This window comes from Nomascus leucogenys, chromosome 19 (assembly GCF_006542625.1).
Source record: "Nomascus leucogenys isolate Asia chromosome 19, Asia_NLE_v1, whole genome shotgun sequence".
In the NCBI taxonomy this organism is placed as follows: Eukaryota; Metazoa; Chordata; class Mammalia; order Primates; family Hylobatidae; genus Nomascus; species Nomascus leucogenys.
This window is the reverse complement of record NC_044399.1, coordinates 73,777,392-73,795,887: the sequence shown is the minus strand read 5'-3', so window position 1 is coordinate 73,795,887 and position 18,496 is coordinate 73,777,392. Positions and strand designations below refer to the sequence as shown.

At 44.4% G+C, this 18,496-nt stretch overlaps 1 protein-coding gene across 4 annotated transcripts in view; it reads right to left on the bottom strand.

Annotated features, from left to right (window-relative positions):
• ZZEF1 (zinc finger ZZ-type and EF-hand domain containing 1) overlaps nt 1-18,496 on the bottom strand; it is a 136,151-nt gene that overhangs the window by 32,601 nt on the left and 85,054 nt on the right. For all 4 annotated transcript variants that reach the window (XR_004026947.1, XM_030799531.1, XM_030799532.1 and 1 more), the window contains exons 34-39: nt 16,727-16,865; nt 14,634-14,799; nt 13,427-13,689; nt 12,361-12,512; nt 6,898-7,048; nt 5,107-5,246 (exon numbers count right to left, since the gene is read on the bottom strand). Coding sequence is in view for 3 of the 4 variants with exons in the window: in XM_030799531.1 (XP_030655391.1) it covers nt 5,107-5,246; nt 6,898-7,048; nt 12,361-12,512; nt 13,427-13,689; nt 14,634-14,799; nt 16,727-16,865 (1,011 nt within the window). In the remaining variant the exon portion in view is untranslated. The remainder of the gene's footprint in view (nt 1-5,106; nt 5,247-6,897; nt 7,049-12,360; nt 12,513-13,426; nt 13,690-14,633; nt 14,800-16,726; nt 16,866-18,496) is intronic.

The window sequence follows — 18,496 nt, the reverse complement described above, 5'->3', positions numbered from 1 at the left end:
AGGGTATTTACATAGTTTCAAAGACTCTCCCCACTAAATATTTACTAATAACAAAAGGGGAAACATTATGGTAGAAAAGGCTAACGGACGCCACTTAATCCAGTGATCAAAGTAAACATGATCAGTAATGAAATATATCAAAACTGTGTTCCACCTGACAGGCTGCAATGAGAATGCAGCATCTCATCTGTGATTTTCCTGCCCAAGAGGCAAAGCCTGAATCTAATTATGAGGAGATATCTGATAACTCCAACCCCAAAGAGGAGGACATTCCACATAATATGTGGCCTGTGATCTTCAAAAGCGTCATGATCATGAAAGAAAAGACTGATAACTGTTAAAGACTAGAGGTGATTAAAAGACATGACAACAAACTGCTACATGTTCATTCTTTTTTTTTTTAAGAGACAGAGTCTCACCCTGTTGCCCAAACTAGAATGCAGAGGTGCAACCTTGGCTCCCTATGACCTCAACCTCCTGGGCTCGAGTGATCCTCCTGCCTCAGCCTCCCAAGTAGCTGAGACTATAGGTGTGTGCCACCATGCCTGGTTAATTTTTCTATTTTTTGTAGATAGAGTCTTGCTATGTTTCCCAGGCTGGTCTCGAACCCCTGGGTTCAAGCAACCCTCCTGCGTGGTCTCCCAAAGTGCTGGGATTACAGATTCAAGGCACTGTGCCTGGACTATACATTAATTCTGATCCTCCTGCCATAAAAGACACTTTTGGAGCAACTAGCGAAACTTGAATAGGGAGTAAGCATTAGATGGTAGCAATGTACTGATGTTAATTTCTCTGACTTTGATGACTGCTGTCTGGTTACACAGGAGAATCTCCTTGTTTGTAGAAAACACACACTAACATATTTAGAAGTAATATGGCATGAACTTGGCAACTTTCAGGCACAAAATTATCTATATACTACTTTTAACTTTTACATAAGTTTGTAATTATTTCTAAATTCAAGAGGATATGGAGTAAATAAAACTTTCATATGCTGCCGTGGGAGTGTGAACCGGTACACACATTGCAGAAACTGTTTGGCAGGAGTGTGAAGTGGTACAAACATGGCAGAAACTGTTTGGCAGGCCAAGTTTGGCCTGCATTCAGATGCTCATGAAAAGCCAGACAGGTGTGTTCATAGTACCGTCTGGAGTAATTTCCAGTTTGGAAACACTCAACAATAGTGAAGTGAACTTTAAAATTATGGCATATTCATATAATGGAATTCTGGATAACAGTGAAAATGAATAAAGGAAACTAATCACAATAACACGGATGCATCTCACAAACATAATGTTGAGCAGAAGAAGCCAGACACAGGCCGGGCACAGCGGCTCACGCCTGTCATCCCAGCACTTTGGGAGGCCCAGGTGGGTGGATTACTGGAGGCCAGGAGTTCAAGACCAGCCTGACCAACATGGTGAAACCCCGTTTCTACTAAAAATATAAAAATTAGCTAGGTGTGGTGGCACATGCCTGTAGTCCCAGCTTCTTGGGAGGCTGAGGCACGAGAAATCACTTGAACCCGGGAGGCGGAGGCTGCAGTGAGCCGAGATTGCTCCACTGCAGCGACTTACTCCAGCTATACGAAGTTTCAAAACAAGCAAAACTAACCTATGGTGACAGAGGTCTTTTTATTACTGGGTTGTAAGAGTTCTTTATGTATTCCTTATAGGACTCTATCTAGGCACTTTTTACACTAAAATAAAACTAATAACTTGCCCTCCAAAGTGCCTGCTTAAAAAAAGATTATTAGGGGAACATAACCTCAGTGGTGATTTTTAAAAGTCAACTTAATGAAATCTCTCAGAACAAGAGATAAACTTGAAAAATACGACCAAACTGAAGAAAAGATGGAGGGTAGATTCAAGGGGTCCATCCTGGCCAGGCGCAGTGGCTCACGCCTGTCATCCCAGCACTTTGGGAGGCTGAGGTGGGCAGACTGCTTGAGCTCGGCAGTTCTAGACCAGCCTGGCCAACATAGTGAAACCCCATCTCTACTAAAAAAACACAAAAATCAGCTGGGCGAGGTGGCATGCACCTGTAATCCCAGCTAGTCAGGGGGCTGAGGCACAAGAATCGCTTGAACCCAGGAGGTGGAGGTTGCAGTGAGCTGAAATCGCACCACTGAACTCCAGCCTGGGGGACAGAGTGAGATCAAACAAACAAACAAACAAAAAATCCACCCTGCATCCAGGAGATGCGAATGGGGCAGATACAGAAGCAAAGCCAAACAATGGCAGAAAGGCATTTCCTTAGCTGAAGTAAAAATGGAGTTTTTAATCAGAAAAGCAAATGATGCTGGGAAGGAACACAGAAAGAGAACTTTTTTTTTTTTTTTTTTTTGAGACGGAGTCTCACTCTGTTGCCCAGGCTGGAGTGCAGTGGCACGATCTCAGCTCACTGCAAGCTCCGCCTCCTGGGTTCATGCCATTCTCCTGCCTCAGCCTCCCGAGTAACTGGGACTACAGGCGCCCGCCACCACGCCCAGCTAATTTTTTTGTATTTTCAGTAGAGACGGGGTTTCACAGTGTTAGCCAGGATGGTCTCCATCTCCTGACCTCGTGATCTGCCCGCCTTGGCCACCCAAAGTGCTGGGATTACAGACGTGAGCCACCGTGCCCGGCCGAGAATATCTTTTTAAAAATTATTTTACAAAACCCTTCTCACAGAGATAATACCTATTTTGTCACAGTCTAATGAAACGTCTGAATTCCAAGGGTTAAAAAAAGAAAATATTTAGGCAAAAAAAGTCAGTTGATATCATGTTAATACTGGACTTCTCATCGGTTGTTCTAGATGGTGGAAGACTATGCAGCAATGTCACAGAGGTCTGGATGATGAGGACTGTGTCCCTGTAATCCCACACCCAGACTGTCTTCCCATATTTACATGTAGCCTTTCCTCAAAAAGCATTTGAGGAAGTATTCTAGCACAACAAAACATGAATTAGAATAAATAATTCAGAAGGAAGAAATAGTAACTAATAAATCACATGCAGCCAACACTGTAACTATCAATAATTAATTACCATATGGTCTAAAATTCTAAAAGTAGTTTGAGAGAGGCAAAACCCAAAAGATACAACAAAAAACTCCAAAGCAGCCAACCAACCAAATGATCCAGAGCTAAAATTACAGATAATTTGCACACTTGGGATATGATGAGGGAAATAAAAGCATCTCTATCTTGTCAAGGAATAAAAGGTCTCACTTTGTTTGGAAGAGAAGGTAAAAAGGTTACACTGTTAATTAAGAGAGAAATACAGGCTGAAAAAAGTGGGTAAAAATTTAACTATAACCATGTTTCTATAAGAAATATGATACAGACTTCATGAATGATTACAAAAAAAAGAGAAAATAACTTAGGAAAGGGCAGGCAAAAATGTGCACTGGAGCAGGGCTGGGATGGGGACAGTCAGCTGGCACAGAGCAGTTAACCAGGTGATCCCATCAGAAGTAAGCTGGCTGCCCGTAACACACATGGTTATAACATAGCTGAGACCCAGTCAGGAAAAGGTCACTCTTACAGTGAAATTGGTAAAATCAACATAAAAAGGCTAAGATCCAATTGCAGAAGGGCCCTACCCCAAGAGACGGTTGCTCAACGTGCTACCCAGTGAGCTATGGAAAAGGTGCAGCTCTAATTGACACGGAGGCAGCTAAAGTTAGCAGAAATCAGTCATGGCTATTAAGAGAGAAGAAAGGCTTGGGCTGATGTGCCTGCTCAGCCTCCAAAGGTTGGGGAGGGCAGGCAAAGACCAGGATAGTGACTGCACTGTCCAAGCCTGAGGGTACTGATTTCAGAGGTGAATTACCAGCTACCTAGACAGGTGCAGCCAGTTCATCCAGGTGAAGAAAAACACATCTTCAAAATATCCTGTTCTCCTCATTCTGGTTCCATGTGCACCATACAACCTTCTGAGCTAGTGTGGTCTTCAGGAGGGATTTCCATACCAAGAGGGAACACATATTGATTTTCCTGCCAGACACATACCCCTGTGAATTGTGACTGATTTATAAATCAGCCTCAACTCCCATGTAAAAGTTCATTCCTCTGAGTCTGAGCATCTCCTGGCAAACTGCTAAAAAAAAAAAAAAAAAAGAGTCCTTGGACTCAAAAATCTGAGGACCAAACCTTGGGTCCTGCGGGCACCTTCCCTTCTCCAAAGCCCTGCCAACTTGGAAAATCCTGTTTCGGCAGCCTGCTAGCTTTGTCTCTGATTCCTCTCTGTTTACTAGAAAAAGTGGGAGAACACTGTAAAGATTGTCAGCGATTCCTAAATTAATAAATAAATTCACTATCGGCTCAGTGAAAAAGCTAACAGGATCTTTTCTTTAATACGATAAAAATGACACTAAAGTTCGTATGGAAAAAATATATATACAGGAACAGTCTAGAAAATTATGAAAAAGAATAATGAAGGCATATCTAAACTGTCCAGAGTCTTTAAAATGTCAATGTTTTGAAAGTTTAAAAAAAGGCAAGGGAAGCAGATTAAAGACAAAATCGGCATGACATTTAAATACAATGGAATTTTTAAGAGGATCCTGATTTTAAAAAAACAAACAAACCTGTAAAGCACATTTCGGGAATAATTGGGAATATCTGTATTTAGGCTATATGTATAAAACTATTCTATCAATGCTAAAAATTGTAAGCTAATGATGACATTGTGGTTATATAGGAGAATGTACTTTAAGGAGAGAAGTATTGAGGGTGAAGTGTCAATGATGGCTTCGACTCATTTTCAAAAGTTCAGAAAAAAATATAAACAGAGATAAAGCAAAATATTAACAACTGGTGAATCTAGGTGAAGATCTTCATTCATTGTTCTTTGAAGTTTTCTATGAGCTTAAAACTTTTCAAAATAAAAAGGTAGAAAAAATCATTATAAGCATTATATATATAAATATATTGTTTTATACACACACACACACACATAGTTACAAAATATAGAAAGGGTCAGAAGAAAATAATTATAACTTCTAATCCTACCCTTAAGGATACAGAGATGATTGTCATCATTTGTTTCAGTATATGGCTTTCCAAAACCTTTTTCTATGCATACCACCACCCCCTCTTTTAAAAATAAATTGCCCTTACCGACTTTAAGGGAGGTAACATGGCTGCTAGTAATCCCAAAATCCTCTTCTGGGAACACTCAGCAAACACTTGCTCAGGGCTTGGAGTAACTGCTTTTTCCTCTATGGGCTTCTGAGATGACACTTCTGAATCTTCAGCATCTAAGTGGTAAAACAAACTTTCAGAATTTGCCTGCGTCTCTACATGTATGAAGAGGCAAGTAAAACACTGCACTGCCCCCTGTGCTGCTACGGAATAAAGCTGGGATTTTATTCATTTATTTTTTAAATTTGAGAGGGAATCTCACTCTGTTGCCCAGGCTGCAGTGCAATGGCACAATCTCGGCTCACTGCAACCTCCACCTCCTGGGTTCAAGCAATTCTCCCACCTCAGCCTCCCAAGTAGCTGGGATTACAGGCATGTGCCACCTTGCCCAGCTAATTTTTGTATATTTAGTAGAGACGAGGTTTCACCATGTTGGCCAGGCTGTCTTGAACTCTTGACCTCAAGTGATCCGCCCACCTCAGCCTCCCAAAGTGCTGGGATTACAGGAGTGAGCCACTGCGCCTGGCCTAAAGCTGGGATTTTAAAAGCCTATGGCGGGCATGTCTGCGCTCAGCTGTTTCCTTCTCCAGGAGGCCTGCCTGAGCCCTGTTTAAATGAAAGACTGTCCTCCCCCAGCTCTCTTACCCCCACCCTCCTCATTTCCCTGAGCCTGCTCTGCTGTGCTCACACCATTTCATCACCTTTTCACATTCCACATAATTTATATTTATTGTTTACTGTCTGCCTTCTTTCAGATTTTTGTTTCTTTCAGTGATGTATCTCAAGCACCTAGAGGTGTTTCTGGAGCATGGCAGGTACTTAATACTTGATGAATGAATAAACTGCCTATGAACCAGGATGCTGATCCTCAGGGGAATGAGACCCCAGTGAATTTTGATGATTTGGATTGATGTGGAGTGTCAGACTGTTTTCTGGAACTCAGAATTATACACACTGCATAGATGAGCATCAGACAGAGAGGGCAGAATGCCACGTGCTCACCCTGCCATCACAGAGCAGGAAGGTGGGGAAAATCCTGCACTCCGGGCCACCATAAAGAGGAGGCTGGGACTTGCCTCCAGTCTCCTGAGCCCACAGCATGCTCCTCAATCCTCCTAAGCCAGCTCTGACCTTGGGGCTGCTATCCTCTGGCAGGCTGAAGCCTTCAGCAGCATCTCTCCTTTATCATCCTCTAGTGTTCCACTCCACCCTACACACCTGCCAAGAGGGACTTCTTTACTTTAGGGCCTCTGCTCCTGTTGTCCTTTCTTCTCTGAACGCCCATCCCTATTGCAGATCCTAGCACATTCAGGGTCCCCTAGATCTCTCCCTCTCTAAAGCTTTATGAGGATACAGTCTGCCCCAGAGAGACACCAATCACTGTTAATACCCACTTACACCTCATTCTGCCTCAAATTACAGTTACCTGCACCTGTGTCTTAAGCCCTCCTGGACTGTGAGTTCCACGAGGGCAGGAACCACGTGTCTATCTGTCTGATTCAGTCCCTGTTTCATCCCCAAGGTCTAGCACAGTGCTTAGCATATAGAAAGCACTTAGTAAATACAGGAAATAAATAAGGTAGGAAAGCCGTCAAAGTGAAGAAAGATGACGTTCGAAGTGTCATCAGCACCATCTGAACAGAACTGAGAAACCACGCACCCCTGGCGTCTAGCCAATGTCAAGCTGTGTGCCACAAACAGCTCAGGGATGGGTATATGTGCATTTTAAGATGAAAGAGATCAAGATAATGGTCAAATAGTCTTTACCTGGAAGTCCTGTAGGTGGGCTAGCATCTGCAGGTGAATCTGAAATTTGGGTCTGGCATGAAGGATCCTTCGTTAATGATACACCTTTATCTGCCTTATTTCTCTGCTTGAAATCTACGGGTCTGACTTCCTCATGAACAGCTCTCTTTCCCTAAAAAAAAAAAAAAAGTGTAAAACAATTAAGGTTTCTTACAACAAAGTTTGCTGCATGATTATGATAACTTTTTAATGATTAGCCAGTCTTCATAGACTAAAAACCTTTTGAATGCCATTAGAAAATGCCACTTATTTCTTCTTTTTGTGTGTGTGTGTGTTTTTTTTTTAGATAGAGTCTCGCTCTGTCACCAGGCTAGAGTGTAGTGGTGCGATCTTGGCTCACTGCAACCTCCGCCTCCCAGGTTCAAGTGATCCTCCTGCCTTAGCCTCCTGAGTAGCTGGGACTACAGGCACACGCCACCATGCCCAGCTAATTTTTGTATTTTTAGTAGAAATAGGGTTTCACCATGTTGGCCAGGATGGTTTTGATCTCTTGACCTCGTGATCTGCCCACCTCGTCCTCTTAAAGTGCTGGGATTACAGGTGTGAGCTACCACACCTCGCCTATGCCACTCATTTCTTATGATAAATCTATATTCTAATTAAGACAGTAACCATTGGGCTGGGCGTGATGGCTCACGTCTGTAATCCCAGCACTTTGGGAGGCCAAGGCGGGCAGATCCCTTGAGGACAGGAGTTCAACACCAGCCTGGCCACCCCATCTCTACTAAAAATACAAAAATTAGCTGGGCGTGGTGGCGTGCGCCTGTAATCCCAGCTACTCAGGAGGCTGAGGCAGAGAATCGCTTCAACCCAGAAGGAGGAGGCTGTAGTGAGCCGAGATTGCACCACTGCACTCCAGCCTGGGCGACAGAGCAAGACTCTGTCTCAAAAAAAATAAGATAGTAACCATTGCATCGCATCCCCCACCTTCCAAATGTCCCTCTGTCAGAGCCTGCAGTCCCATAAGAAATGGCTCTATTAAAAACCTCTCACACATTCTATTTAGCTTCCAGAAACCAAGTACGGAAAGTTGTTCCCTGAGGAAAACAACAAAGCTGTGAAATTCTTTCTTTCTTTTTCTTTTGACTCTGTGAGTATAAAAAGTTGTGACTTCCCTTCTAGTACATTCTGGTGACTATCGTTAATGTACTTTGTTTTCTTCAGTATGAAAACCAAACAAGGCCGGGCATGGTGCCTCACGCTTGTAATCCCAGCACTTGTGGGAGGCTGAGGCGGGTGGATCACGAGGTCAGGAGATCGAGACCACGGTGAAACCCCATCTCTACTAAAACTACAAAAAAATTAGTCGGGCGTGGTGGCGGGCACCTGTAGTCCCAGCTACTCGGAGAGGCTGAGGCAGGAGAATGGCGTGAACCCGGGAGGCGGAGCTTGCAGTGAGCCGAGATTACACCACTGCACTCCAGCCTCGGCGACAGAGTGAGACTCCATCTCAAAAAAAAAAAAAAAAAAAAGAAGACCAAACAAATCTTTAATTACAGAATTAGAAAATTCTTGATATCTAACATTATCTTTAATATGATGAAGATAAGACTACATCAATTCTGTAGCCTAGAAATATGACATTGTTTTCACTGCCATAGATGAAGCTATTTTATTGCTGTAGAAACTGGCATTCTGTGGGCTGCGGGACAGAGTTGTGGGTTGTGTATATTTCCTCTCTTAGTTTTCTATAGAATTTGCCTTTGTTAATTAGCATGGAAGGTGTACATAAAGCCAGCCACACACGTCACTTGATCAAACAAAACCGGATGCTACTCCTAAACCTAACTAATCACATCCTTTCTACCAGGTTTTAGCATTCTTTCCTAGCTGCTGTTTTTTTCTTTTCTTTTTTTTTTTTTTTTTTTTTTTTGAGATGGAGTCTCACTCTGTCGCCCAGGCTGGAGTGCAGTGGCACGATCTCGGCTCACTGCAAGCTCCGCCTCCCAGGTTCAAGTGATTCTCCTGCCTCAGCCTCCCAAGTAGCTGGGACTACAGGTGCCCGCCACCACGCCCAGCTAATTTTTTGTATTTTTAGTAGAGATGAGGTTTCACCATGTTAGCTAAGATGGTCTTGATCTCCTGACCTTGTGATCCGCCCACGTTGGCCTCCCAAAGTGCTGGGATTACAGGCGTGAGCCACCACGCCCGGCGTCTTTATTTTAAAAAACAGAATAAACATACCTTTGATGCCCTTTTGAGAACCCCATTTTGGCAATGAGACTTGTTAAAGGGGCCCTCCCTGGAGGTGGGAGACTTTTCTGGAATCAGGCGTCTAGTGAGCTGCCCAGATGGGTGAGGTGACAGTTGTCAGCTGCATTTCCTGAGAAGTCACTCAGAATCTCCCCAGTGATTGTCTGCACTCCTGGGACCCTCAGGGTGCCTTTCCCTATTGTCACACAGGCTTATGTGTGGAACTGTGGCTACATGGGAAGTCTTCTGTGCATGGTGGAGGCTCCCCAGCTTCAGGTCTGAGAAGGCCAAACGTGACTTTCACTCTTTGCGGCCAAAGGTGGAGTGTGATTCAACACCAAACATTCAGGAGGAGGCATGCCGTCTCCAAGGGGTACCTAACTCATCCTCCCCTCTCTGCATATGTAACCTCAACATTAATCCTACCTTCAACCTCTTTCTGAGAAAAATGTGACTGTAAGACTGTCCTAAGAGAGGAATGAAACTGGGAGAGCTACTTGCTTTGTTAAATGTACCCTCTGAAAAGACCTGACACCATACTGCCTGTACCATATGTCACTTGTGAAGACAATATAATTCCCAAGTTGTGACAAATGACTTATCTTTTTTCCTGTTATCACAGGACACTGTAGACAGAATCTTCTGGATGATGCCTCTGGCTAAGGTTGGTTTCTCAGTTGCTCAAAACAAAAAGGATCTCTAGTCATTGGAGGGAGAAAAGGTAAATACCCTTACCAGGGCCCTGGGGTTGCTTAGAAGCATGTGAGAGTTGAAAAACAGTGATCTGTCCTAGGGGCCCCAATGGGATACGGTCCTTATGGCCACTGTAGTGGCAACACTCAGGTTCAGTTGTGGGGACAGTGCTGGAAATCGCTTGCAGCTTTACTAGAAGACTAAGAGGATGAGCCAGAGGCAGGACACTCTGGGTGCACCTGGCTGCTGGTGGGTGGGAAGGGGACTCAAAAGGTGGGAATGGCTCAAGAATAAAAACGATGCCCTGGGACCTCTTTGGAAAAAGTCCCATTTCAATCCTGAGGCAGGGAAGGCCTAAGAAGAGCCTGAAACATCTTTCTCTATCAAAAATTAAGGAACTGTTCAAAAAATATGGCAACATATCAAAAGAACACAAAAGCCACGGAGGAGCAGTTTCCACTGCCCAAACATGGGACAATTTGAGCATCAAAATAAATAATGGGTCAGGCACAGTGGCTCAGGCCTGTAATCCTAGCACTTTGGGTGACTGAGGCAGATGGATTGCTTGAGTCCAGGAGTTCGAGACCAACCGGGTAACATGGCAAAACCCTATCCCTACAAAAACTACAAAATTAACTGGCATGATGGCATGCACCTGTAGTCCCAGTTACTCGAGAGGCTGAGGTGGGAGGATCGCTGGAGCCCAGGAGGCAGAGGTTGCAGTGAGCCAAGATCATACCACTGCACTCCAGCCTGGGTAACAGAGCGAGACCCTGTCTCAAAAAAAATAAGAAAAGTAATAGATTTTTATCCATTGAATAAAAAAAAACCCTATGAGCCCATTCTGACATAAATAAAAGGATAAACGGGGAAGCACAGTGCTTATGGATGGAAGGTTAGTTGTAAGATGCTGAGGGCTCACAAGAAGATACAAATATTCCCAGGCTCGAAGGTGAGGACTACTGATTAATCCCATTTCTCCTAACAATGTTCTCTTTGTTCCCATCACAATCCGTGGGTGGTTAAAGTGCTGCCTACAGAAGGGGTTTCATGGAAAAAATGTGGACGGTTGAGAGACAGGCTTGATGATTATGTGGCCGGTCTTCTACTAACTCTCTGGCTGAATGGAAATAATAAAAATGTTCATGTTTCTGCTGGCCAGTTTTGCTTTTGTATTCCTCCACATGAGAATGGGACCTTGATGAGCTACAACCACCAGATGGGGGAATCCTTGAACTAGCAACCCGACAGACAGAGGACAGCAACATCAACGACCCCTGTGGCAGTCAAGGGCCTTTTCAGCAGAAACTCAAGCTCTGGAGGCAGCATCATAGAAAAAAATGGCGTGCTCTTCCATAAAACAATCTTTAGTGCCATTATCACAGGTTATACCTGGATCCAGAATGGCTTTTCTGTTTATGCAACTATGTGTAAATTACTGTGTCTACCTGGTAAACAGTAAGCATTCAGTAATACCTAATTGTTGACTGAATACAAATACAGCTACACAGATACAATGTACACCATGGGCTAGGAATGACTTTTTTTTTTTTTTTTTTTTTGAGATGGAGTCTTGCTCTGTCGCCCAGGTTGGAGTGCAGTGGAGCCATCTTGGCTCACTGCAACCTCCGCCTCCCGGGTTCAAGCGATTCCCCTGCCTCTCGAGTAGCTGGGACTACAGGCGCGTGACACCAGCCTGGCTAATTTTTTTCTTTTTTTGTATTTTTAGTAGAGACAGGGTTTCACCATGTTGGCCAGGCTGGTCTCGAACATCTGACCTCGTGATCTGCCCACCTTGGCCTCCCCATGTGCTCGGATTACAGGCCACCATGCCTGGCCAATTAATTTCTTTAGGTGCATAATCTTGTTCAATTCTTATAAAAACTACTAGGAGACAGGTAATGGGAGTGGTTAACACAGATACGGAACTTACTACCAACTCTTCTAAGCACTTGACATACACTAGCTCAAAGTACGTAATATATACAACTCCTCACAATAAGCCTATGTTACAAGTATTATTATCATCATCCCATTTTACAGATGAGAAAACTGAGGCAGGCTGGGTGCAGTGGCTCATGCCTATAATCCCATCACTTTGGAAGGCCAAGGCCAGCAGATCACTTGAGCCCAGGAGTTCAAGACCACCCTGGGCAACATAGCAAAACCCTGTCTCTACAAAAAATACAAAAATTAGCCAGGCATGGTAGCACATGCCTGTGGCCCCAGGTACTCAGAAGGATGAAGTGGGAGGATCACTTCAGCCTGGGGAGGTCAAGGCTGCAGTGAGCCAAGATCACGCCACTGCACTCCAGCCTGGGCGACAGTGAGACCCTGTTTCAAAACAAAACAAAAGAAAATAAAACAAACACTGAAGAGATGAGAACAACATGCCCAAGGTTTGATGGAGCAGGCATGTGAATCCAGCAGTCTGGGTTAGGAGTCTGTGCTCTTAACCTCTCTGCTATGCTACACTGAGTGAATGGCTCTCTCTAGAGTTCAACCTGTGATTCTGTGTAGTAAAGAATCGTCATTTACATTGCCTGCTTCTGACAGCTCAGCACCCTGGACAGCTTTCTTCTCTAGCTGCTCCTCTGACGCTCGGGTGGGCACAGTGACTGGTAGGGCCTGATCTTCTGGGCTCGCGTCCCCATCTGGCAATACACCCAGCAGAGCTAGAGCTTTAAGGCCTATGTGGGAAGCAAATCAGAGAATGGTTAAAAGTTTTATAACGAGAGTTCTTTTCAGCAAGTGCCATAAGTTACTTTGCCATTATATAGAAATAGATGAATGAGTTCTGCACAAACAAATCCTAGAGGACTCAACATGAACATCCCTCGCTGTCTAAATCTACCTAGCTCCTCATCTCAGATGGTGAGAGGCTGAATAGCAAGGGACACCTGCACTTCATTAACAACAGAAGATAAAACATATAACAGGATTGTCTATTTAGAAAATAATCAACATTATACTTTTATAGTAGCCCCACACGATCAGACTACTCAATTCTCACTGGCAAACGGGTATGGGAATTGCTCTAAGGTGCTGGTGTTACCCATGTGCTATCTCATACAGGCCTGGTTTCCTAATGTTGACTAGAATGGGGATGCCATTATCTGAAGGAACTTAGATGTCTCCAAGGTTTAACTTTCAAGTTGTTTGCTTCCCACCACTCCTTGGTCAAGTCAGATTCATGTCGATATATTGTTAAACTATTTTACTTGTAAACAGCTCTCATCTGGAATACACTTGTGTGGAAGCAGATTCACACTCCGGGTTAAGAAGCCTGGATTCTTTCAGCAAAGTTTGGTAGATTCAAATACTAGACTGCATCCACAGATATAAAGAGTTTTAATTATTATTTAAGATTAGTTTGAGGTATTAATTAATATTAGTTTCAGAGAAAAATGTTGAACTTCAATGCCAACATTTCTCTAAAATCCATCGGGGAACTTAAAAATTAAATTCCACACCAGGGTAAGCCCCTTTTGTGGAAAACTGGATTTTGTCACCTGTAAACTAAGCTTAGTATTTTACATCTGCCAAGGCTTTTTGTCACCAGCAACTGAGGGCTGGTTTTGGTTTCTGTGCATTGGGAAGTCACCTTTTCCCTGATGAGCCTTCATTAGACAGTCCCCGACGAGCTGCATGCACTGGCTCCGCAGGGTGGTGGCACTGCTGCGGGTCTGGGGGTCCAGCTTCTCCCCATCCACATCCTCTGCACTGGCCAGGTGGGCGCTATAGAGAGCCAGGGCAGCAAACAGCAGCCAGGAGTAGTTATGGATATACGGCTGGATGAGCCTCTGCCGGTCACTGATCCGAATGGTTACCATTGGGTGGGCCGTGATGCTGTGGGTAGGCAAATGGCTGCAAAGGCAAGACACATGTAAAGCTTACAACCCTCCAAAAGCTTACGTGGCTCCAAACAGGAGCACAGGGCCTCAGGAGAGCATGTGGTCGCAACTGGGCATTAGTCATCTATAGGATGCGGTTACTGAAAATGTAAAGAAAGGTGTGGGCCCTCTCCCCAGAAAAATGAAGAAACACAAACACAGAACATGCCTTTCAGGGTTTCACAATCCCCAGAGGTTGTCTGTGGAAACCGGACTAAGGAAGAATTGCTTATTGTGATTTTGGAAGCTGTGGTAATAGCATTTTGGTAATGTGAATAAAACCCATAATTTTTAAAGGGGGTATAAAGTATGTAGGAAGGAAATAATTTAAGGCCTGGAATTTGCTTTATTTATTTATTTATTTATTTATTTATTTATTTGAGATGGAGTCTCGCTCTGTCGCCCAGGCTGGAGTGCAGTGGTGCAAACTCAGCTCACTGCAACCTCCGCCTCCCGGGTTCAAGCGATTCTCCTGCCTCAGCCTCCCAAGTAGCTGGGATTACAGGCACCCGCCACCACACCCAGCTAATTTTTGTATTTTTAGTAGAGACGGGGTTTCTCCATGTTGGGCAGGCTGATCTCGAACTCCTGATCACAAGTGATGGTGCCCACCTTGGCCTCTCAAAGTGCTGGGATTATAGGCGTGAGCCACCAAGCCCAGTCCTGGAATTGGCTTTAAAATACTTTAACATAGAAAAAAAAAAAAAAGGAATAAACTAAGCACACATTACAAAATCTTCCTAACTGCTGAATCTGGGTAATGGGTACATGAAGGTTCACTGTGTTAGTCTCTTTACTATTGGTTATGTTTAAATTTTTAAATAAAAAAACCTTTTTTTATAAAAAGAAAGAAGTCCCTTTTCAAGTGAAGGAACATGTAAAGAAAAGGCTTCATGGCGACGGTCATTTGAGACATACCCGTAGGAGTATTTCTTCGCTGCATAGCATCCATAGCAAAGATCAAAGTCATCGCAAACATTGCAATTCATCCTCCGGCCTATGATCAAACCCTGGCAGTGGTCACAGGTAAACTCCATGTTGACCATTTCATGGTTGTCTCCGTGGCCCTCAGGCTTCACCCCACCTGGGGAGAAACACAACAGTGTGAGGGGATGAGGCAGAGGGCTCCTAGATGGGCTAGTTTCCAAACCCAAACCAATCCCAGCACCAGGGCCGTTCCCAAGTGACTGCTCAGGGATACAGGGCCCACAGGCATTCTCTGGAGACAGGGTGCTCTGCCTGGGTGGCTCGAGGCATACGAATGAGACTCTTGGCACAGAATTTCTTGGCAATGGTACAGTGAGATCAAATATATTATCAGGACTGCTGTTTGGTGGAAACAAGTCCACATGTTAATTTGTGAGCTATCTCCTATGACCCCTCCACTAACAAAGAGTAAGCCTCTGTTGATGTATTCCTGTTAACAAGGACTGAGGACTGATGAGGATATTTGCTCTTCCTTTTTCACTCCAGAATCACAAATGAAAAGAGACTTCCAAAATAAAAAAATAAAAATAAAAAAATAAAAAAAGGGCCAGGCATTGTGGCTCATGCCTGTAATCCCAGCACTTTGGGAGGCCAAGGCAGGCGGATCGCTTGAGTCTAAGAGTTCAAGACCAGCCTGGGCAATATGGTGAAACCTCGTCTCTATTAAAAATACAAAAATTAGCCACGTGTGGTGGTAGGCACCTGTACTCTCAGCTACTTGGGAGGCTGAAGCAGGAAAATCACTTTAACCCAGGAGGCGGAAGTTGCAGTGAGCTGAGATGGCGCCACTGCACTCTAGCCTGAGTGACAGAGTGAGACTTTGTCTCGGGAAAACAAAAAACAAAAAACAAAAAAAAAACCAGACCCAGACCCAGTGAGTGAGAGAGAATAACAGTCAGGAAAGAGATGGGCTGAACTGGTCTCCTTCTCACTCTAAGGCCCTTGGGCCCTTCTCACTCTAAGCTCTGTCATGGACCCTGCAGAATGCTCCTTGCACCTGGCCCACTTCTGTTCATTCTCACTGCCATGAACCCAGTCCAGGCTCCCACTCCTGTGTGAATACTGTGACTGATTTCCTAAAGGAGACTCTTAACACCGACAGAATCACCTTCCTCTAGCATGGCTCTCATCATGTTATTAATAATATCTACTTCAAAAACCTTCCCCGCTGTCTCAAGACTATTCAAACTCCTTAGCCTAGTATCTCGGGGTCCCACAATTGGGGACCCCACCTGTCTTAATCCATCACTTAGTTGGGCAAACATTTCAGCACGTCCATCTAAAGTCACTACAGACACTCCTCTGTCCCAGGGTTTGCTATGCCCTTGATGGTGATACCGTCCCCAACGTTTCCTACATATCATCCAGTTCTAACTCTCTTCAAAAACCACTTCTCATTCCACCCCCTTCAAAATCCTTCCCTGCAGCAATGCTGCTACTGCTTCTAAACTTTTCCAGAAACAATCTGTACCCTCATTTATAACTCAGCATACACATTCCTGTACTGGAATAGACATTCTGTGGATCTGTCCAGTCCTCCTGCTGGACTGTAGATGGTTCCAGGGCAAGGGCTGTCTTTTACCACTGGGCCATACGCAAAAAGGCCACTCAGGTGTGCACTACTGTGCATCTGTTTTATCTCAGCACCTACAAGTCAAGTGTGTGAGAGGATTTTTGAAGCTTGCTTATGTGTGTGTGTGTATTTTGCTACATGTAAACACTGCATGATTCAGAAGCAAACACTATTTCCTGAAAACTCCACTGAACATACATACACTTGCCCCGAGTGTTACATTAAGTGGCTACACCCAGCATGATAGAAGAAGGAAGCACGACAGATATTAGGGCTGTGGAGCTTTTCATTTAGTTGAGGAGATAAGGCTCATGTTCACCAAGAAGTCAGAGAAACTACCACTGGGCAGTACTTTGATTTAGCACACTGAGAGTTTTTAAAAATGACAAGATCATAGAAATTAGAAGTGATATTGCCTTTGGATACGGCGTACTCAGTTCATGAAATTTACCTAGGAAGCACGTTTTGCAGAGATCCATGTCGCTGCACTGCAGACAGCGGTATCGATGCCAGGGGGCGATCTCATCACACCCATCACAAGAGATGTCCACATTTAACAGGTCACAGTAGCGAGCAATAAACATGTGCATCTGTAAGGCCAAACAAATACAATTAACTGATAGATTTTCTAAGTGGCCACAATTCACTAATCAATTCCTCCATTCAATAGGTACTAAAGATGTTTCAGGCACTGTACTAGGTGCTAGGATTTGATGATGAATAAGCTCCTCAGTGTCTAGTTGGGAATTCCATCAAGGAGGTGATGACCATTTAGTATGTCCAGTGCTTTCACAGGAAAATGCAGGAGGCTTAGAGGACAGAGGACTATGGCTACCAATGGGTATTCGGAAGGCCAAAGAAGGTTTTCCAAAGGAGATAATTCCTTAGCTGAGACCCAAAGGACAAACAGGTACTAGATGGGTGGGGGTAAGGGACGTGGGCATGTCAGATAGGAATAGCAAATTTGACAGACAGCAAAAAGGGGACGAGAGACGGGTTTATGAAATTGGCATGACTCAGTGTGTCGAATACAGTACAGAGGGGAATAGTCAGATGAAGAGAGAAAGGTTAAACCACAAAGGGCCTTGAATGTTAGTCTTAGGAGTTACAGATTGTTTTTAGACAGAAGAGTAATGTGATCGGACTGGAGTGCTCTAATGGTTCTTCTGGAAGTTGAGGAAAGAATGGATCAAAGGGGGCAAGCCTGGACTCAGGGAGACTGACCATGACCAAAGTGTTAAAGGAACCCCATGGCACATTATAAGGGCTGGGACTGAGTAGTAAGCGGGATGGTGAAAGGTGCGTAGATTTGAGGTGTTGAGGCAGAAGTGGGAAACCTTGGTGACTGACTGGATATGGGGATCAGTAAAAGGGAAGAAAGTTTCTGGCTTGGGTACGTGGTTGGACAATGGTAGTGTTCACAGATACAGGAAACACTGCAAAAGGAGTATCGTCCCTGGCACTTACAGGCAAACTTTCTGCAGGGATAGTCTGGGTGCTGTTTAATGAGCAAACAAATTGCTTTACTGGAAAGTGCTTGGACTACAGTATTGTTTCTCTTTAGGGCCTGGAAATGAGGGATCTAAATCAGTAGGTCATACAGTAGACCAGAGCAAATATGCCAAGTCACCTTAGAACTACAGAACTCCCAAAAGGTATTAACGTGTGAGAGACAAAAAGCCACAAAGGCCCACTTGGCAAGCTCCGTCCAAGCACCACAGTGGTGCTATGTGAACAAAGTGGCTGGCACATAGTAGGCACTCGATACTTAGAAAATGAATGAATCTGAGGCAGCAGATGCTTGGCACATGTGGTAGCGATGGATTTAACACCTGACGTGGAGATGGACACAGTGGGCTACCTGAGCCTGAGCCTTTGCACATCTGAATCATGCAGCTCTGATGCCCTCTCTATATATACGGCTGCTCCCATGCTCACCAGGCAGCCTTCTGATGGAAACGTGGCTTCCCACGCTGCTTGTCCACAGGAAGAGAATGTGCTGCTCCAAGGACACTAGAGCCCAGGCCCTCCAGCAATTCTATTTCTCACTGTAAATTAGTAAATTGGCACCTCATATTGTACATCAGATTTAAGAGCCAATTTTCCAATGAGTCTAGCTCTATGGCAGGGGGCCACTCTGAGTGTAGTCAAATCAGGATTTACAGCCCCTCAGGTTAAAGGTTAAACACCAGACGCTAGGGCAGCAATCCCCCTTTTTGGC